Source organism: Caretta caretta, chromosome 1 (genome assembly GCF_965140235.1).
Source record: "Caretta caretta isolate rCarCar2 chromosome 1, rCarCar1.hap1, whole genome shotgun sequence".
NCBI classification, from domain to species: Eukaryota; Metazoa; Chordata; order Testudines; family Cheloniidae; genus Caretta; species Caretta caretta.
Genome location: NC_134206.1, coordinates 43,509,971 through 43,526,837, shown reverse-complemented (window position 1 = coordinate 43,526,837; position 16,867 = coordinate 43,509,971). Strand labels below are relative to the sequence as shown.

General features: G+C 41.2%; 1 protein-coding gene across 10 annotated transcripts in view; it reads left to right on the top strand.

Moving 5' to 3' along the window:
* Window positions 1-16,867, top strand: part of SPATA13 (spermatogenesis associated 13) — a 326,208-nt gene extending 309,341 nt beyond the window's left edge. For all 10 annotated transcript variants that reach the window (XM_048845931.2, XM_075127435.1, XM_048845953.2 and 7 more), the window contains 4 exons: window positions 2,800-2,929; window positions 3,500-3,872; window positions 11,508-11,582; window positions 12,485-16,867. In XM_048845931.2, the coding sequence (XP_048701888.2) occupies window positions 2,800-2,929; window positions 3,500-3,872; window positions 11,508-11,582; window positions 12,485-12,666 (760 nt within the window). In that variant the 3' untranslated portion in view covers window positions 12,667-16,867. The remainder of the gene's footprint in view (window positions 1-2,799; window positions 2,930-3,499; window positions 3,873-11,507; window positions 11,583-12,484) is intronic.

The window sequence follows — 16,867 nt, the reverse complement described above, 5'->3', positions numbered from 1 at the left end:
ACTGGCTTTACTATGAACTCATGAAAAACACTGTTATGGGCAAGATCTGTGTATAAACTTGGGCTGTCAGAGGTTAAAGGGTGATTTTATCCTCTCCCGCTCCTCCAATATCTTTGTTTATTGTAAAATCCAGAGGCCAGATAATGTGTTGGTATAAATCAATGTAGCTCCACTGAAGTCATAAATCATTAATAAATAGCCATTCTAAGTACTTCCCTGTGCTGATTTACTTTCTGAATAAATTAAGCTTTTATCTTTAAAAGTTTGTGTTTCTAGCCCTTATGGTTGCAAGGAAAAGGTTCTATCTATGAACCAGTCTGCAGAGACCTAGCCTGAAACAATTTCTCTGGGTCCATGCTTTGCAGCATTTACCTTGGAAAAATTCCCATTGAATACAATGAAATTTTTGCTGGTGGACGTAGTGCAGGATTTAGCTCAATAAGAGAGATGGATTATTGCCATTCAGTTCCATGGTTACTGCCATTATTCAGCTCCATGGTTAACTTGGAACCCCATGATATCAACTTGAATGCCAGTATGTGTAGCTGTTTCACTGCTGGTAACTTTTGAGCAGGATCATCCAGTAATATTGGGCTGTAGGTAGACCTAGGGCAAGGTACCATCAGCCTCCCCCACATTTTCTGTTTCCCTCTCTTCCACCATACTCACCCACACAACCCAGGCAAAAGAAGATTGTTTTGGATTGGTGGAGCTGCTTTCTTCTTCATTTAAACTTTAGTATTTTATTTCAAAACTAATTATTATTTTTCAAATGCCCAAAAATGTGTGAGAGGCACCACAGAACAGTTAAAGACACAAAGCTTATAGTCTGCCAGTAAGCACACCTATTACACAACAAGTGATAGTCATAGACAGACCAAAAAGAGGGGGACTAAGATAGGAAGGGCAAAGGAAACTGATGAGATTATGCGGTTACTCAATAAGGCATGTCCACCCTTACATCTGTTTCAGAGTAACAGCCGTGTTAGTCTGCATTCGCAAAAAGAAAAGGAGTACTTGTGGCACCTTAGAGACTAACCAATTTATTTGAGCATGAGCTTTCGTGAGCTACAGCTCACTTCATCAGATGCATACTGTGGAAACGGCAGAAGACATTATATACACAGAGACCATGAAACAATACCTACTCCCACCCCACTCTCCTGCTGGTAATAGATTATCTAAAGTGATCATCAAGTTGGGCCATTTCCAGCACAAATCCAGGTTTTCTCACCCTCCACCCCCCACCCCCAAACTCACTCTCCTGCTGGTAATAGCCCATCCAAAGTGACCACTCTCTTTAAAATGTGCATGATAATCAAGGTGGGCCATTTCCAGCTGTGATAAGGTCAGGTCTCGTGTCGCGCTTATCAGAAAATTGGCTAGAACATCATGGGGCTCCAGTCCATGGACCTTATGAACTGCAACAATTGCCTTGGTATATTCTGCAGCTGAATATTGTGCACCAGTACGGTCTCATAGTAGTCACACTAAACTCCTTGACACTCAACTCAATAATGCTATGGTCATTATGTCAGGGTTGCTCAAATCCACGCCAGTGGACTGGGAACCAGTCCTATTGCACATCCAGCCTCCACAGATTAGAAGAGCTGCTCAGACATTTTGCTTTCTTAATCATGTCAATGCAAAAACGAGCATCCCACTGCACCATGACCTGCAGAATCCGCCAAAGATGAGATTAAAATCACGCAACCCTCTATGAAACCGTATGAAGATCCTTACACCCAACTTTGATGCTGAGGCTCAATGGAGAGTCACATGGAGCACTTGACCACTCAAAACAGCTCATCATTTATGCTCTTGAGGAACCACTGTGTTTTGATTTATGTCAGAAAGACTGGTGCAGATTGAATCGCATTAGGACATCTCATGGGAGATGTGGACAAACGCTCTTTAAGTGGAAAATGAGGCATACACCTGTATGCGAATATGGTCACCAGGCACAAACAATAGAGCACATCATATCTGAACATCCCCTTCATTCTTTTGCCGAGGGCCTGAAGGACATTCATCAGCTCACTGCTGCAGCAATGTGCTGGCTATCAAACTTAGCAACAACTACGTATTTATATCTATCTACCCAAGCCATATGGAAGAAGAATAAGAATCAATCCCTTCTCCTTTCATTTCTCCTTCATTGTGCTCATGACCCCCACAACTCACAAGAGCTAGGTAGATTTCAGCCACTCCTCATCCTCTGGATCCTTTCATTGGTCTTTCTAAAAAGAATCCTTGTATGAGACAGAAGAGGACATTCCTCTCACTGCCTATAACATTGCAGCTAAGCAGCTGGGACACTAAGCTGTGCTCCCCTTATCAAGTCACCTCAGTCCCAAGCCTCACTTCCAGCTATTGGGGAGGAGGGAGAGGAAAATATATCTAGAAATAAATTATTAAAGAGAACATCATTTTACACAACTGGATTCCTGTTATAAATTAACTCTTTGGGTGAAACCATGTCCCCATTGAAGTCGATGGGAGTGGTGCCATTGATTTCAGTGGAGCCTGGATATCACAGCTTAGGTTTGATTCTCAACCTCCTTCCCCTGTGTGTAGTAATTTACACCTGTGCAAAGTGGGTGATAGGGTAACATAGAATTGTGTAAATGACTATATAAGATGCAAGGTAGTGGGGAATCAGGCGCTTCAGGTTTAAGAACTGTGGTTAGGGGGTAAATTGATACTGTAGAGAATCACGCTTCACTCAGTCAGTTAAACTGTGGTGATGTGTTATATCCAGTGCATATAATGTGTTTGAAATCTGCTTCCATTTTACAGTGATTATAACAATATACAGGCAGCGTACGACGCCATGAAGAATGTAGCATGCCTCATCAATGAGCGCAAACGAAGGCTGGAAAGCATAGACAAGATTGCATGCTGGCAAGTGTCTATTGTTGATTGGGAGGTAGGTGTCATTCTTCCATTTTCATGAAATATTTAAAATTAAAATGTACTTAAATTACTTCTGGGGGAATCTTTCTTTCTATGGTAGTAGTTTATGGTGCATACATTTCATGTGGTCCTTGTTCAGTTAAAAGTTGAGTTGCTTCATTTGCAATGACTATTATTGATTATCTTATCTCTTACTCAGAAAGAGCAACAGTTATAACACGCGTTTGTATCTGTGAGATTACAAAGACATGTTGAAAGAGAACAAAATGTATTTTCTTTTAGGTTGGGACCATTATATCCCATTCTGATTTCTTGATAGTTCTACACGCGGGTAACTCCATTGACTTCAATGAAGTTGCACCTGGTTTGCACTGGTGAAACTGAGAGCAGATCAAGCCCATAGTTTTTGTGAATATAACTTGATCTACCTTTTATATTTATAGATTTTTTAAAAGGTTTATTGAAACAGAAGTACAGTTCTGTCTGTCGTATGACTAAATGCTACAAAAATAATAATTAGTAATATGATAATCTCTTAAAACTGTGTATTTATTTATTACACATACACTTCTATATATTTTAGGGGCAGGATGTTTTAGCCAGAAGCTCAGAACTGATCCACTCAGGCGAATTGACCAAAATCTCAAAGCAAGGCAAAAGCCAGCAGAGGATTTTTTTTCTTTTTGACCATCAGTTTGTGTTTTGTAAGAAGGACCTGCTGCGAAGGGACATGTTATATTACAAAGGTCGGATTGATCTGGATGAGATGGAACTTGTGGATATTGAGGATGGCAAAGATAAGGACTTTAACATTAATATCAAGAACGCTTTCAAAACTGTGAATAGAGCAACAGAAGAGGTTCATTTGTTTTGTGCAAAAAAACAGGAAGATAAGAAAAGATGGTTGGAGGCATGTGAAAATGAAAGGCGAAGAGTGCAGGAAGACAAAGAAATGGGTGAGTGCAAAGATTTACAGTGTGAGGGAGATTAAATCAAAAGGCAAAGTTTGGATTTCTCTCCTTTTTGGCTCTATGCGAATGGGTTCTCACCCTTTTTGGGCAGCTGTGCCTGTTTACCAGACACAAACTTCAGCTATACAAGCAAGTGTCTGTTGTTTCCCATTCAGTTGTGTCAGCTCTGTGATCCTGAAACTGGGGATTGGAGCGGCCATGGCTCTGTGGTGGGTTACATCTTGCACAACACAAGGAGCAGAAGGCAGGATTAGTGCACTAACTGCAGCACAGACTACTCATCGAGAGCAAAAATCTGTCCCCTGCTGAAAAGCTTTTTGGAGGGAGATTCTACAGGGATGGGGGAAGGAATGCTCACTATTTGGTCATGGAGCATCAGTAAAACTGCCCCGCAGCCACTTTTGCAGCCCTAGATCAACAGTAGCTCCTTAATCCCCATTCTGTGGCCTCCCCCTGCTCTCCCGCTAGTCCTCTCAGAGCAGGTATGCAGCAAGAGGCCCTGTGTAGCCGACCTCTAGTGTATGGGGTGGGGTGGAATCCCTCAAGTTCCCTCTAACTGCATAGTAGAACTTTATGTAGTTCTACTGGGTTATTGGGGGCCTTCCACAGCTTCAGAGATGTGAGAGAATTCACCTCATGAGCGGGAGCTTAGAGTGCCAGTAACAATAACCTGACAAACCAGTACCAAGGGCTTGTTCACAGGTGAAACACAACAGCTGGGGTCGGCAACCTATGGCATGCATGCCAAAGATGGCACGGGAGCCAATTTTTAATGCCATTAAAATTCCTGCCTGGCCCGCCCCACTCTTTTCCGCCCACCGCTCTCTCCTTGCAGGGCAGGCAAGCTTCCCCCTTCCCCACCTCTTCCCCCAGTGTACTGGGTTCCTGCCCCTTCTTCTCTCCCTCCTGGCCGCTGATCAGCTGACAGCCCTTGCTATGGAGGGGGAGAGGGAAAAGTGGAACTGCAGCACACTCTCTGCTCCGGGGACCTTGGGGAGAGGGGTGGAATCAGGGCGTATCACTTCCAGCCCCTTGCCATGAGCCGCTCTGGGCAGGGGGCTGGGAGCACCCCCTCGACCCCAGGCACACCCCCAGCCCTCTGCCCTGACTCCTGCATCCCCTCACACACACCCCAGCCCTCTGCCCAGACCCCTGCACCTCCTCACACACCCCCAGCCCTCTGCCCTGACCCCTGAGCCCTCCTCACACACACCCCTGCCCTGAGCACCAAACAGGAGATCCTGCACACACACACCCTGCATTCCCACCTGCACCCCTCACACCAAATTGGAGCTGCCCAGGTAAGCACTCCACACCCAAACCTCCTGCCCCAACCCTGAGCCCCCTCCCTCATTCTAGCTCCTGGCCAGACCCTGCACCCCAACGTGCTCCTTCACCCCCAGCCCTGGTCTCAGCACACTCCTACCCTCATCTCAGTGCAGAGAGAGGAAGAGAATGGCTAGAACCAGGGAGAAGGTAGGCACCTACTCTATGTGGACAGGGCCAGGATCCCAGACCGGCAGCGGGTTGAGCGGGGCTGGCAGCCGGGACCCTGGCTGGCAGGAGCCGGTGGCCAGAACCCCAGACCGGCAGCGGACTGAGCGGCAGCGGGCTGAGCCGCTCAGCCCACTGTTGGTCTGGGGTCCCGGCCACCGGCCCTGCTCAGCTCACTGCTGGTCTGGGGTTCTGGCTGCCGGCCCCTTGCCAGCTGGGGTCCTGGCCGCAGGCCCCGCTCAGCCTGCTGCCGGCCTAGGTGAATGGAACCCCAGGCCGGCAGCGGGCTGAGCGGGCCAGCAGTGTAAGATCAGCATTTTAATTTAATTTTAAATGAAGCTTCTTAAACATTTTGAAAACCTTGTTTACATACGAGAATAGTTTAGTTATATAATATATAGACTTACAGAGCGAGACCTTCTCAAAAACATTATATTATTGGCACATGAAACCTTAAATTAAAGTGAATAAATGAAGACTCGGCACAACACTTCTAAAAGGTTGCTGACCCCTGCACTACAGCAACAGCACTGCAGCTGCATTTCAGTGGAGACGCTGCCTATGCTGACAGGAGGGGTTCTCCCATTGGCATAGGTAATCCACCTTCTCGAGAATGGTAGCTAGGTCGATGCAAGAATTCTTCCATCGACCTAACACTGTCAGCACCCAGGGTTAGGCTGCTTAACTGCGTCGCTCAGGGGTGTGCTATGTAGCAGGGTTGATCTAACATTTTAGCATGGACTACACCTTATATGTGAACTAGTGGTTGGCAGCCACTTTTCTAAAGAGCATTTTATTATAAAGCCAAGCAGTAGTATCCTTAGGTCTGTGCAACCAATGTAATATAGCAGCACTTAGCCAAGTTACAGAGGAGGAAAGGCCTAATCATAAGTGAGGAGGGGAATGGGTAGGACCCTGCATGTCTGACATTGGATAGGGCCTTGCAAATCCTAGGGCCAGCTTTGGGCCAAAATGTATCCTGTGAGAGTGTGCATTTGGGATTTTAATTTAAAATTATGCCTGTTTCACAGTTTAATATGGGCATAACAACTTCAGTTTAATAAAATTAATGGTCAAAGATTCAGCAGAACTGCACTGAGAAAATAGAGACATAAGAGGACAGTGGTGATAGGAAACATAAAACTGATTTTTACATTCCTAAGGCAACAGTGGGAGGGAAAAAATCCCTGCGTGTGTGTGTGTGTGTATAATGTATGATGGCTGCTCTCTGTTATGACATTTATCTTTAAGGGGGAGAGATGGGATAACATTCTTCAGGACTGAAATGGCTCTAAATGACAGCAAATTAAAATCCAAAGTGCTCTGAATGTGATTTCCTGGATGACTTAACTCACTAGTTATAAAACTTTAACATGATTCATAGCCTCATATTCCCAACCCATCAATAAAGTTGGAGCAATCCCTATGTACACTGAGGCCGATTCTGATCTCACACCAGTGCAACCCCATTGACTTTAATGGACTTCCTTTTGATTTACACCAGTGTAATTGAAACAAGAATCAGGCCTCTTGTGTATATATTATAGGTAGTGATTGTTCTCTGTTAGGCCACTATTTTCTCTCCTGCTGAAAGACTCAATAGTTTATGGCTCTAAAGTTATCCTTCTCCTTATTCATGAAAATAAATGTCATGAGCGATCAGTTGTCCCTCAACAACAAAAACACTACACACACATACAACCACGTAATGAAAGAAAAAGTCAAGAAATTACCAGCTAATACTCCAACATCAGCCTTAACTTTCCCCCATGGACCATGTTACAAGTAGCCAAAGGCAGCTGGTACCCAAAATAAATGATGGAGCTGAGACAACTAAACAAACCACCTTGCAAATTAGTTTCCCTATTCTCCCTTGCTCTGCAGTGCACTGGGAGCCTATACGCCTGTGGGGCACCCCAGCCATTGTTTTCAGAAGCAGCTTCTACATGGAGTGCACACACTGCCCATGCACACATTTATCACTATTGAGCCCATCTCCAGACTACTGAATATTAGCCCAACAGAGCTCTAAAACAACATGTGCATTGGGGCAGGATGGCTGACTGGGAAATAGAAGAACAGTGTAGTGCATTTGGGGACTAATATACAATCTATCCCATTTATCACAACAAAATGACTCAAACTAGCCCAAGCTGTCCAAAAAATGAGAGGGAATAATAGTGAATAGACTGTCACGTAAAGGAGCAGGGCTCCCCTGTTTACAAAACAAAATACAACATCCCCACCCTACCCCAGCCCCCACTTAATTTCCAAATTCTTGATGGGCCTTAGCTCCATTAAACCTGATGACTGGCCACATTGCAGTTGGGGATTTGTGAATTGGACTGGGCAAAAGGAGATCAACAGCTGATCTTTGTCCATCTTTGGACCTTTCCAAGGTTCAGTTAACTCCTCCACTTTAGCTTTGTGAACCAGGATCTGAGCTCTTTACAGTTATAGCAGTTCCTTTCCAGGGGTTCCACAAAAATGGAACCAAGAGAGTATGCAGGATGGCCCATATTTCTAAGAAGTAGCTGTGTTAGTCCCAGGATATTAGAGAGACAAGGCGGGTGAAATAATCTTTTATTGGACCAAATTCTGTTGGGTAAAAAATAAAAAAAGCTTTTGAGAGCTTGTCTCTCACCAAGCAGAAGTTAGTCCAATAAGAGTTATTATTTCACTCACCTTGTCAGCCCAAATACTACACATTTTGGGGATTTTGAAGCACATACTAGTGGACCCAGACAGTACTGGTATCTGCTGTTGCTGGTGCCTTCTGCTGCTGGCAGAACTATGTACATTTCATCAAAACTCTGATGGTGGGAGAGAAGGTTTGGAACCTTCCTACAAGAAAACACATGGGTGATTGGGTGCTAAACCTTCCCCGAAAAGTAATATTGCAACAAAAATAGCCACATAAAAAGTCCTGAGATTAGTAAGACTGAGGAATACTATTCTAAGGAAAGTTGCAGCAGCCAAATCCCTGAATTGTTTATTTTACATTTTATACTTTAATGTATAATTTCATGATTTAACTGGCAGTGGGAACTATAATAATTAAGATAATAACTTAGCATTTATAGAGGGCCTGATCATGCATATCTTATAGTCCCAACACTTCCATTGTATTCAATGCAAGGAGTGCAAGTTAGGGCTTTATATCTACAAAACATTGTACAAACAATAACTAGTGATGTGTGTAGCAAATAAAAACAGAATAGTAAGAAGTAAGAAAATATATTTTCTATAATGTTAGATTCATAAATCCAGCTTTTTACATCACTGGGTATGTGTGTGAAATGTAAGCTGCTGTAAAATATCTTTTATCAAACATTTCAAATGCTTGTTCAGACCAGGAGCACCAGAAGCTCCCTAGAAGTTGGAGGAGGTACCAGTGTCTAAAACATGGCCCTGCCCCCGCTTCGCCTCTTACCCCTGAGGTCCCACCCCCCATTGCTTGTCCTTAAGGCAGGTAAAAAGTAGGAGGCCATAGCCCTCCCACTTTTAAAAGTGATGGGGCCATGCCACCTGGCCACCCCATTCCTGCACCCATGGTTCAGACCTAGTAGTACCCCATGTTATATAGATATCTTATGCTATAGAAGGGATGGTTCAAATTTAATGTCCAAAACCACTTCATTTATGTTGCTATGCCCTCGTAAGTCTCTATGGCTTGGATCTCTTCTTCATTACCCAGGAGAGTTTGTTTTCTAAAATTTCACTTTTTTGGCAAAGTTGAACACTATCCTTTAGCCAAAGCCAGTGGAAGACCTCTGGTATTCTCAACCTTGAACATCTTGTTTGATTTTGTAATTTATCATGCTGGAACTCAGATGAAGACTCTAATTTAAGTATTCAAGGAACAAATAAATCACTCTTCAAATTCTAAAGCTTGAATGACTAGTTCTGTTTTCAAAGACATTTCAGTAGAGGTCAGAGTCTCCCAAACCATATCCAACTCTTCTGAGCTATTCTGAGTGCATGCTGGGAACGGGCCACAACCAGCAGCTCTTTCTCCAAAACCACTAATGGTAGATCTAAGAAAACAGTCTGCTTCCTGCTGCTGCAACTTTTTGATTTCTTTGGCTGCTTTTTTGTCTCCAGGAAGAGAAAAAAGAATTGAATAATTACAAATGAAATAAAAGGAGTAACCAGTAACTGAAAGAGTATGGCCAGATTATATTAAAAACAGTCACTCGAGGGATGTAACTCCTCCATGAACACAGGCCAGAAAGTGCAGGGAATTCAAAATAATTCAAAAGTGTAAATGAAGAGCAGAATGGAATCCAAGTGGCTGCTTTGTTGGGTCACCTGGCTTTGGGTTGCAGCACTTTGCAGTCCATTGTATATATGAAAATGGAATGAGAAGCAACACACACACACACCTTTTTAGTTGTGCTAATATAACACATTCATGTGCTGCAAACAATATGCAGTTACTAGATGAATCTCACACATAGTTGGGGATTGGTCCTGCTTTGAGCAGGGGATTGGACTAGGTGACCTCCTGAGGTCCCTTCCGACCCTGATATTCTATGACAGGGAGAGGGGACTAGAACTTCAGTACTTGAACTCCAAAAACATAGTCCATTAGATGTAAGGAAAAATTGCTCTAGCTACATTGCCTGTCCTCTCTGGGAGCCAGCCTCTCTCAGCCACATTGAAATCCCTCATACACTTAACACTACTACAATATGATGGGATAACATGATTTTGACAATTAATTGATCTTTAAATATTCATGGTAAATAGGCCCAATGGCCTGCGATGGCATGTTAGAAGGGGTGGGATCTGAGTTACTACAGAAAATTCTTTCCTGGGTATCTTGCTGGTGAATCTTGCCCATATGCTCAGGGTTTAGCTGATGGCCATATTTGGGGTCGGGAAGGAATTTTCCTCCAGGGCAGATGGGAAGAGGCCCTGGAGGTTTTTTGCCTTCCTCTGTAGCATGGGGCATGGGTCACTTGCTGTAGGATTCTCTGCTCCTTGAAGTCTTTAAACCATGATTTGTGGAATTCAACAGCTCAGACATAGGTGAGAAGTTTTTTGCAGGAGTGGGTGGGTGAGATTCTGTGGCCTGCGTTGTGCAGGAGGTCAGACTAGATGATCATAATGGTCCCTTCTGACCTTAATGTCTATGAATCTATTACAGTAAATTGTTAGGTTAGACCAGGGTATCATGTAACATGACACTGACCATGTACATGTGTAAACAAGTGTATTTAATATCCCTCACTACACTGACATGCATAACACACGCCAAAGAAGGCTACAAGGTCATCTTGCAGTACTGTACAGCAGTTAAAAGAAACCACCACCTAGTTTGTTCAAACTGAAGACATTAAATTTTGTAAAATGCCAGTTTAACAGTGACGTAGTTTGAAATTCATTCATATTCTTAGAGGAGCTTTTCAGCTTTTAAAATATTCATTTTTATTAAATTTGGATCAACATAGATAAAATGCATAATACAAATACAGTAAACACAGGAAGAGCAAATATTGGAGTGTTGGTCTGAGGAAAGTGGGTTCAGTTTTCTTTTACAGAATACAAGCAGGATTATGTCTATACATACTGTGACCTTGCTTTTCTCTTACCAGCTTTACACCAGTATAACTCTAATGACTTCATTTAGATATCCCAGGTTTACCCCAGTGTGAGTGAGAAGAGAATCAAGCCTTGTATTTATCTCTCCTAGCAATCCAAAACTGGTTTGTGGATCCATTGGCCCCCAAAGTGTCATAAATCCACATAATCTCCCTAGGTGTTAGTTTGCTTTGTCATCACTAATTTAGCTGTCAGAGTTGTAAAATGAGGTAGCTAGTCAGTTCCCCAAAGACCACCAGCTGGAGATAATTATTTCAGCACAGGTTGGCATCAATTTGTGCTCAAAGGGCCAAATTAGTATCTCAGTTATGCCAGTGCAATGCCAGAGTTAAATTGGAGAAACAGTAAAATCTGGACCAGTATTTCTCAAAAACATATGGTACATTACTAATAAGAATTATTTAAAAATCACTGAAGTATCATTTTAAAAGTGTTTGCTCAAATGTTTTTTAATTTACTGTTATCAAATAGCAGATACAATATCTTAATACTGAGACCCTCATGTACTTTAAAATCCAGGAATGGAAATCTCAGAAAATCAAAAGAAACAAGCCATGCAAAATGCCAGAAGATCAAGGCATGGAAAAATTAAAGGTGAGTATTTAAGTACTACTGTAAGTTTTAAATATATTATTTAATTTTTCTAGAATTCAACACTATTGATTTAAAATATTCCTTGGACCCAGATTTTGTTGTGTTCAAAATAAAATTCTAAATTGTTTTGTGAGTGTGTGAGAGAGAGAGATTTGTATCACTTTTTGTTGGGTTGAGTGGATGAGTTGAGCAGCTGGGAGTCAACTGGGTCTGAGTGGGCAGTTTGTTGGGGGTGCTTTCCTGGAAGGTTGGAAGAGGCATGACTTTTGTCTTTGTTCAAATGCATCAGTGTCAAAATTTTGATCTGCAGCTGAGACATTCTTATGTGCATATTAATATGTAAACATATCTATCACTCAATAGATATGAATGAATGGCATGTTACAAATTGGGCCAGATTTTCAGGGCAATGGCTGTAAAATATTGATCAGGAGATTGTGATCACAATACTCAAATGTTAAAGTCTGAGAGCATTACCTTGGAAAACTGTTTTCCCCTCCAAGGTACCTTTTCTTTACCAGTAAGAACATTTTACATAATCTTACCCAGCTATTGCTTAAAAAGTCAAAGTGTCTGTCTGCTACATTAGCCATCTTTCCTCTTAAAAGCACAATGCTCCTGCACATGTTGCCTGGTTTTGTGAAACTACTGCTGATTTTCTGGGCAATACTGTAAAGTTATTTTAGGTCATACAATTATTTGTTTTTTACCCGATCAAAATTAAGACCAAAATAGAAAAGTGGAAAGTCAGATATGGTAAGATCTGATCTACTCCTGTTGAATATGATGGCAAGATTCAGACTTCACTGAGAGCTGCATTTGGCCCATATGCTCTGTGCATTTTCTCTGGGTTGATTACTTTGTCATTTGTCTCACACATTCTTAATTTTTTCCTTCTGCAGGTATAAGTTATAATGGATGTCCCATGCCTCCTCCACACCAGAGTTTACATCCTATTCATCAACGCCACATCACTGTGCCCACCAGCATTCCACAGCAGCAGGTCTTTGCCCTGGCAGAACCCAAACGAAAGCCATCCCTTTTCTGGCACACTTTCAACAAACTTACCCCATTCAAGAAGTGAGAGGGCTGAAGTCATTGGAAGGACACTGGCTGAAGGAGAGATGTCTTCTTGAGAAGAACCTTTGGGATGCAGCTGAATATGTTTGAGCTGGAAAACTGTGAATCCTCTCTTTTGGAGGGAAAGACTTAGGCTCTGCCTGAGCCAAAACATCACCTTTGTCTAGAAGGAAAATGAAGTTCATGAGGTTCTATGACGAAGAATCCAGATGGTTCTGAAGTAAATGTTGACATGCATCAATAAGCATTGCTAATGAGGAGCACATTACTTGGTGACAAAGGCAAATTGCTGTTATTCTATAGTAGCAGCATCTAATCTCTCTTTTTAGTCACACTTCATTAATGGTAGGGTCATTTGAACATTTCATTTTTCTTAATAGTGAATTGATGGCCAAATTTAGGATTAGGAAGGAATTCTTCCCTCAGGACATATTGGCAAGGGATTTTAGGAGAATTTTCTCCGTCCTTTGGATCACTGAGCAGGGGTCATCCATCAGGATCAGGTGAGTGAATCCCACCTGATTTCACTTGATGTGATGCAGAAACTAATGGACCTCAACACTTCCTGTCTTTTTCAATGTTCCTGTACATTTGCCAAATGGCAGTAGGAAGTCCCGCAAGGCCTTATCTTCTAGGTTAGAATAGAGAAATTTTTTGACTCCATATTACGGAAAAATGAACAAAAAAAGACTGCAAGGATTTATGTATTTACTGCAATAAGGACCGGAAAGAGGAAGGACCCACCAAATGATTCTTTCCAACCAAGGTACCATACTGCATTCTTGTATGCGCTGCCATATACATTTCATTTCTTGCCCACACCTCCTATCCTGTGAGACTCGTCTCTGTAATTCCAATATGGCTGTGTTTCAGTATAAAAACTAAAGTGTTTTGTTTTTTTAATCAAATGAAGATAATGTGAACATACAAAAATGCCAGGTTAAGGAACCATGAGAGACTACTAGATAGTTTTGGTTATATAATTCACACTGTAAATTCTGTCTGCATACAACTTTCCAGATAAAGTCTATGAACTGTAACAAAAGTTTCCATCAAGTTCCTGAAGCTGTCTTTGATTCTGAACCTCTTACACATCAGTCAAGTGACAGTGGGGTTTTATTACTTCAAAATGTTAAAGAGAAAATGACACCAGTATTGACAAAGGACATTGGTGGAATCAGAAATGGGCTTTGACTGAGAACCATCAGTTTCTCTTGGAGAAGGATGACCTTTTTTTGTGCTAAGGTCAGCTCTGGCCAGAATCTGTAGTATATGGTTTGCACTGCCCTATTTTGCTTTGCTTGTGACATGAAGTTGATTTGAAAGAATACCCTTAAAAAAAATCCAGTATGAGAAAACAGTATCTTGGAACTGGCAGCACTGATCATTTTTCTCAGTGGTCATGTGTAATGCTAATGAGAGTTATTAACAAGTATGGAGGAGAGACTCCACAGGTTTCAGCACTGGTTTGTAAAGGATTAATTTCAAATATTTTCCCATTACAAGATTCCTATGCTGCTGCTAAGGGGCATTATCTAATAATAAAGGCAGTTCCAGGAGTGTTCTTTGACAAATGAACATAATCTTCCTTGCCATGAATGTGTAAAAATATGTGAAGAACAAATAATAGGTTAACGGGCAGGCATCTTATGGACAATGTAAAAAGCCTTATTTTAAACTTTGCTGTTGTTATTCTCTCTGTTTTTACTTGTAGCCAGTCTTGTAGAGTCCAAAAGTTGGAGTGTAAAATAATTTAATAACCATGGTAGCTTCTACAAAGCATGAACAAGCTCACTAAGGATGCACACTAATAAATGTTTGTCAATAGATGTGTTAAAAAAATACTTCAATTTTTGATGGACACAGACATGACCTTTTACTAACAAGTGGTTTTAACTTTAAGTGATGCATTTTGGGAACAGTACATTTGAAATGCCTTCTGTATATAGCTTATCAATAACTGGGAAGATCTGCTGATGCTGAACTCAATTATCCAGTGTGTGGTGAACCTTAGTGCTTGTGTTTTTTTCATATTTATTGATGGAGTGAAAACCTGAAATGTTTACGAACTGCTTCATGGCAGATCAAATTATTCACAGGCATTTTTTTTTCTAAGCAGTTTGGATTGATCTAATTTGGAAAAAAAAGCGTGCGGGAAAGTCAGCGAAATAACTTGCTGGGTGCTTTGAGGGTATTTTTTTAATATCTGTGTAAAATAAGCCACCTCCTTTCAGATTTTTTAAAGATAATTCTGAATGTTCAGTGTAAGTATAAGGACTATATTTCCAGATCAAGGCACCTAAACTTGTGCTCCCACTAAAATGGGGTAGCCATGTTGTATTTCTCAGTAGCCATTTGTCTTAACAGTTGCCCAGTTCTGCTGTAGGAGTGCAAGTTATGCGCATGCAACTGGCATGCAGACGTTTTTGAAGTCCTAGCTTCTCCACACACATTTGGAAAGTTTTGTCCTAGACACAAGAAAAGACTCTTGGGCTGCACTGTACACCCAGCTGTTCCTCCACCCCGTCAGCTTTCTATGTCATACTGGCATGAGCCTAAAGTGTTTGAGAGGCGCATCCATGGTTACACACTTGTCTTAGATAAAACTTATTCCACTCCAAAAAGCTAGTTCCTGTGGCAATAGTGGAAAGAAAATTAGATTTCTGAATGTACTTACTCATATGTGAATACCTACAAAGACTCTTCTTTGCATAGCAGTGCTTAGCCTTGGGAATGAAGGCAAAAGTTTGAATGTGTTTTTTGGATGCACGAGTTCCTTTCTTCAGGAGAACCTCATTCATTTCAACGAGATGCAAGGCAAAGCATTTCATGATGCAGATTATTCAGGATAGGTTTTATGTACAGTATATTGCATTTTATCTGGTTTATTGGTTTATCATCTTCTGTGTGTCTTTCCATGCAGCCTAATCCTGCACCAGGTGGGAAAAAGAGAGAGCAATATGGCATGTTTATGTACATTTTATTGGCTAATTTATTCATCCGTGGTCTAAGAATGTGCTCACTTGATGGCAGGATGACACAAAATGGGCCAAAGGGAGACTCCATCACAGGGTTTTGAAGATATCATAGTTAAACACTGTTACATTATCCAACAATCAAAGCACCTATTAACCAAGAAGTTCAGCATGATTGTAGAGTCTTCATGGAAGAACAGTTGCAAATTAAATACGATGGCTAGTAGTTTATCAAAATTTACCTTGAAAAGAACTTTGTTATTGTCTTACTCCTGATGAAATGGCTTTTCATGTGCATATCAACAGAAAAATCAGAATTCAATAGCTGTTAATTTCATCCCACTTTTCTTTGCTTTAAGTTATTTCATGTTCTAGTGCAACAATTAAGCACAGCTGTGCCTCATGTAGACATAGCACAGCCAGGGAGAGCCTTCCTTATTACCTATTGAGCAGATAACCTCAGACTTTTAGCTTGAAAAGCATTAAAACAATCTTCCTTGAATGTGTTTCCTTTGGGTTAGGATAATGCCAAAATGTATCTGCATCTAAGAGATTTGATCTTACTACAAAATAAGTTTGTTTTACAAGTGGCTTTTGCCATGCTGAATTGCACATTGATTTTTAACAGTAAAAAGCAACGAAGGAGTTTGAAGATAGACTACGTGAATATTCCGCATTTAGTTATTTTTTATATTATCAAAACTTGGAGTTTGGGAGCCAAAGGTTCTTAGCCATAACGAATACAGTACCTTTCATTGATGGCCTTTCTTTTTCTATGTCTGTGGCATTTGTATTTACGAGATACTTTCTGAATGATCCTGTAATTTAAGACTTTTTGTTGTAAATATTAGAGATGACTTACATATGTATTTTACTTGACAAATGTTTCTGTAACATTTTATCTTATGTACATGCTTTGTGCATTTTACCATCTGCGTGCTGTTACACATTGTAAATCAAGTGTCATGGCTACAGAACAGATGAATTGGCTGTTGACAGCTAAAGTACAATGTATAGGACTGCGGTGACTTCTTCTGAAGTAATCAGTGTGTTGCAAGATTTATTTCCACTCAGTACGTGGTTTGTCAAAATGAATCTATTTTCTGGAAATGAGTACAAACCTACATTTGTATTATTTTGTTCTCACTGTATGTTTTAATTAAATAATGTACAAAGCTGAAATTCCTCAGCAGTTTGTCTTATAAAATTATATTGTGCAGTTTTTAAAAA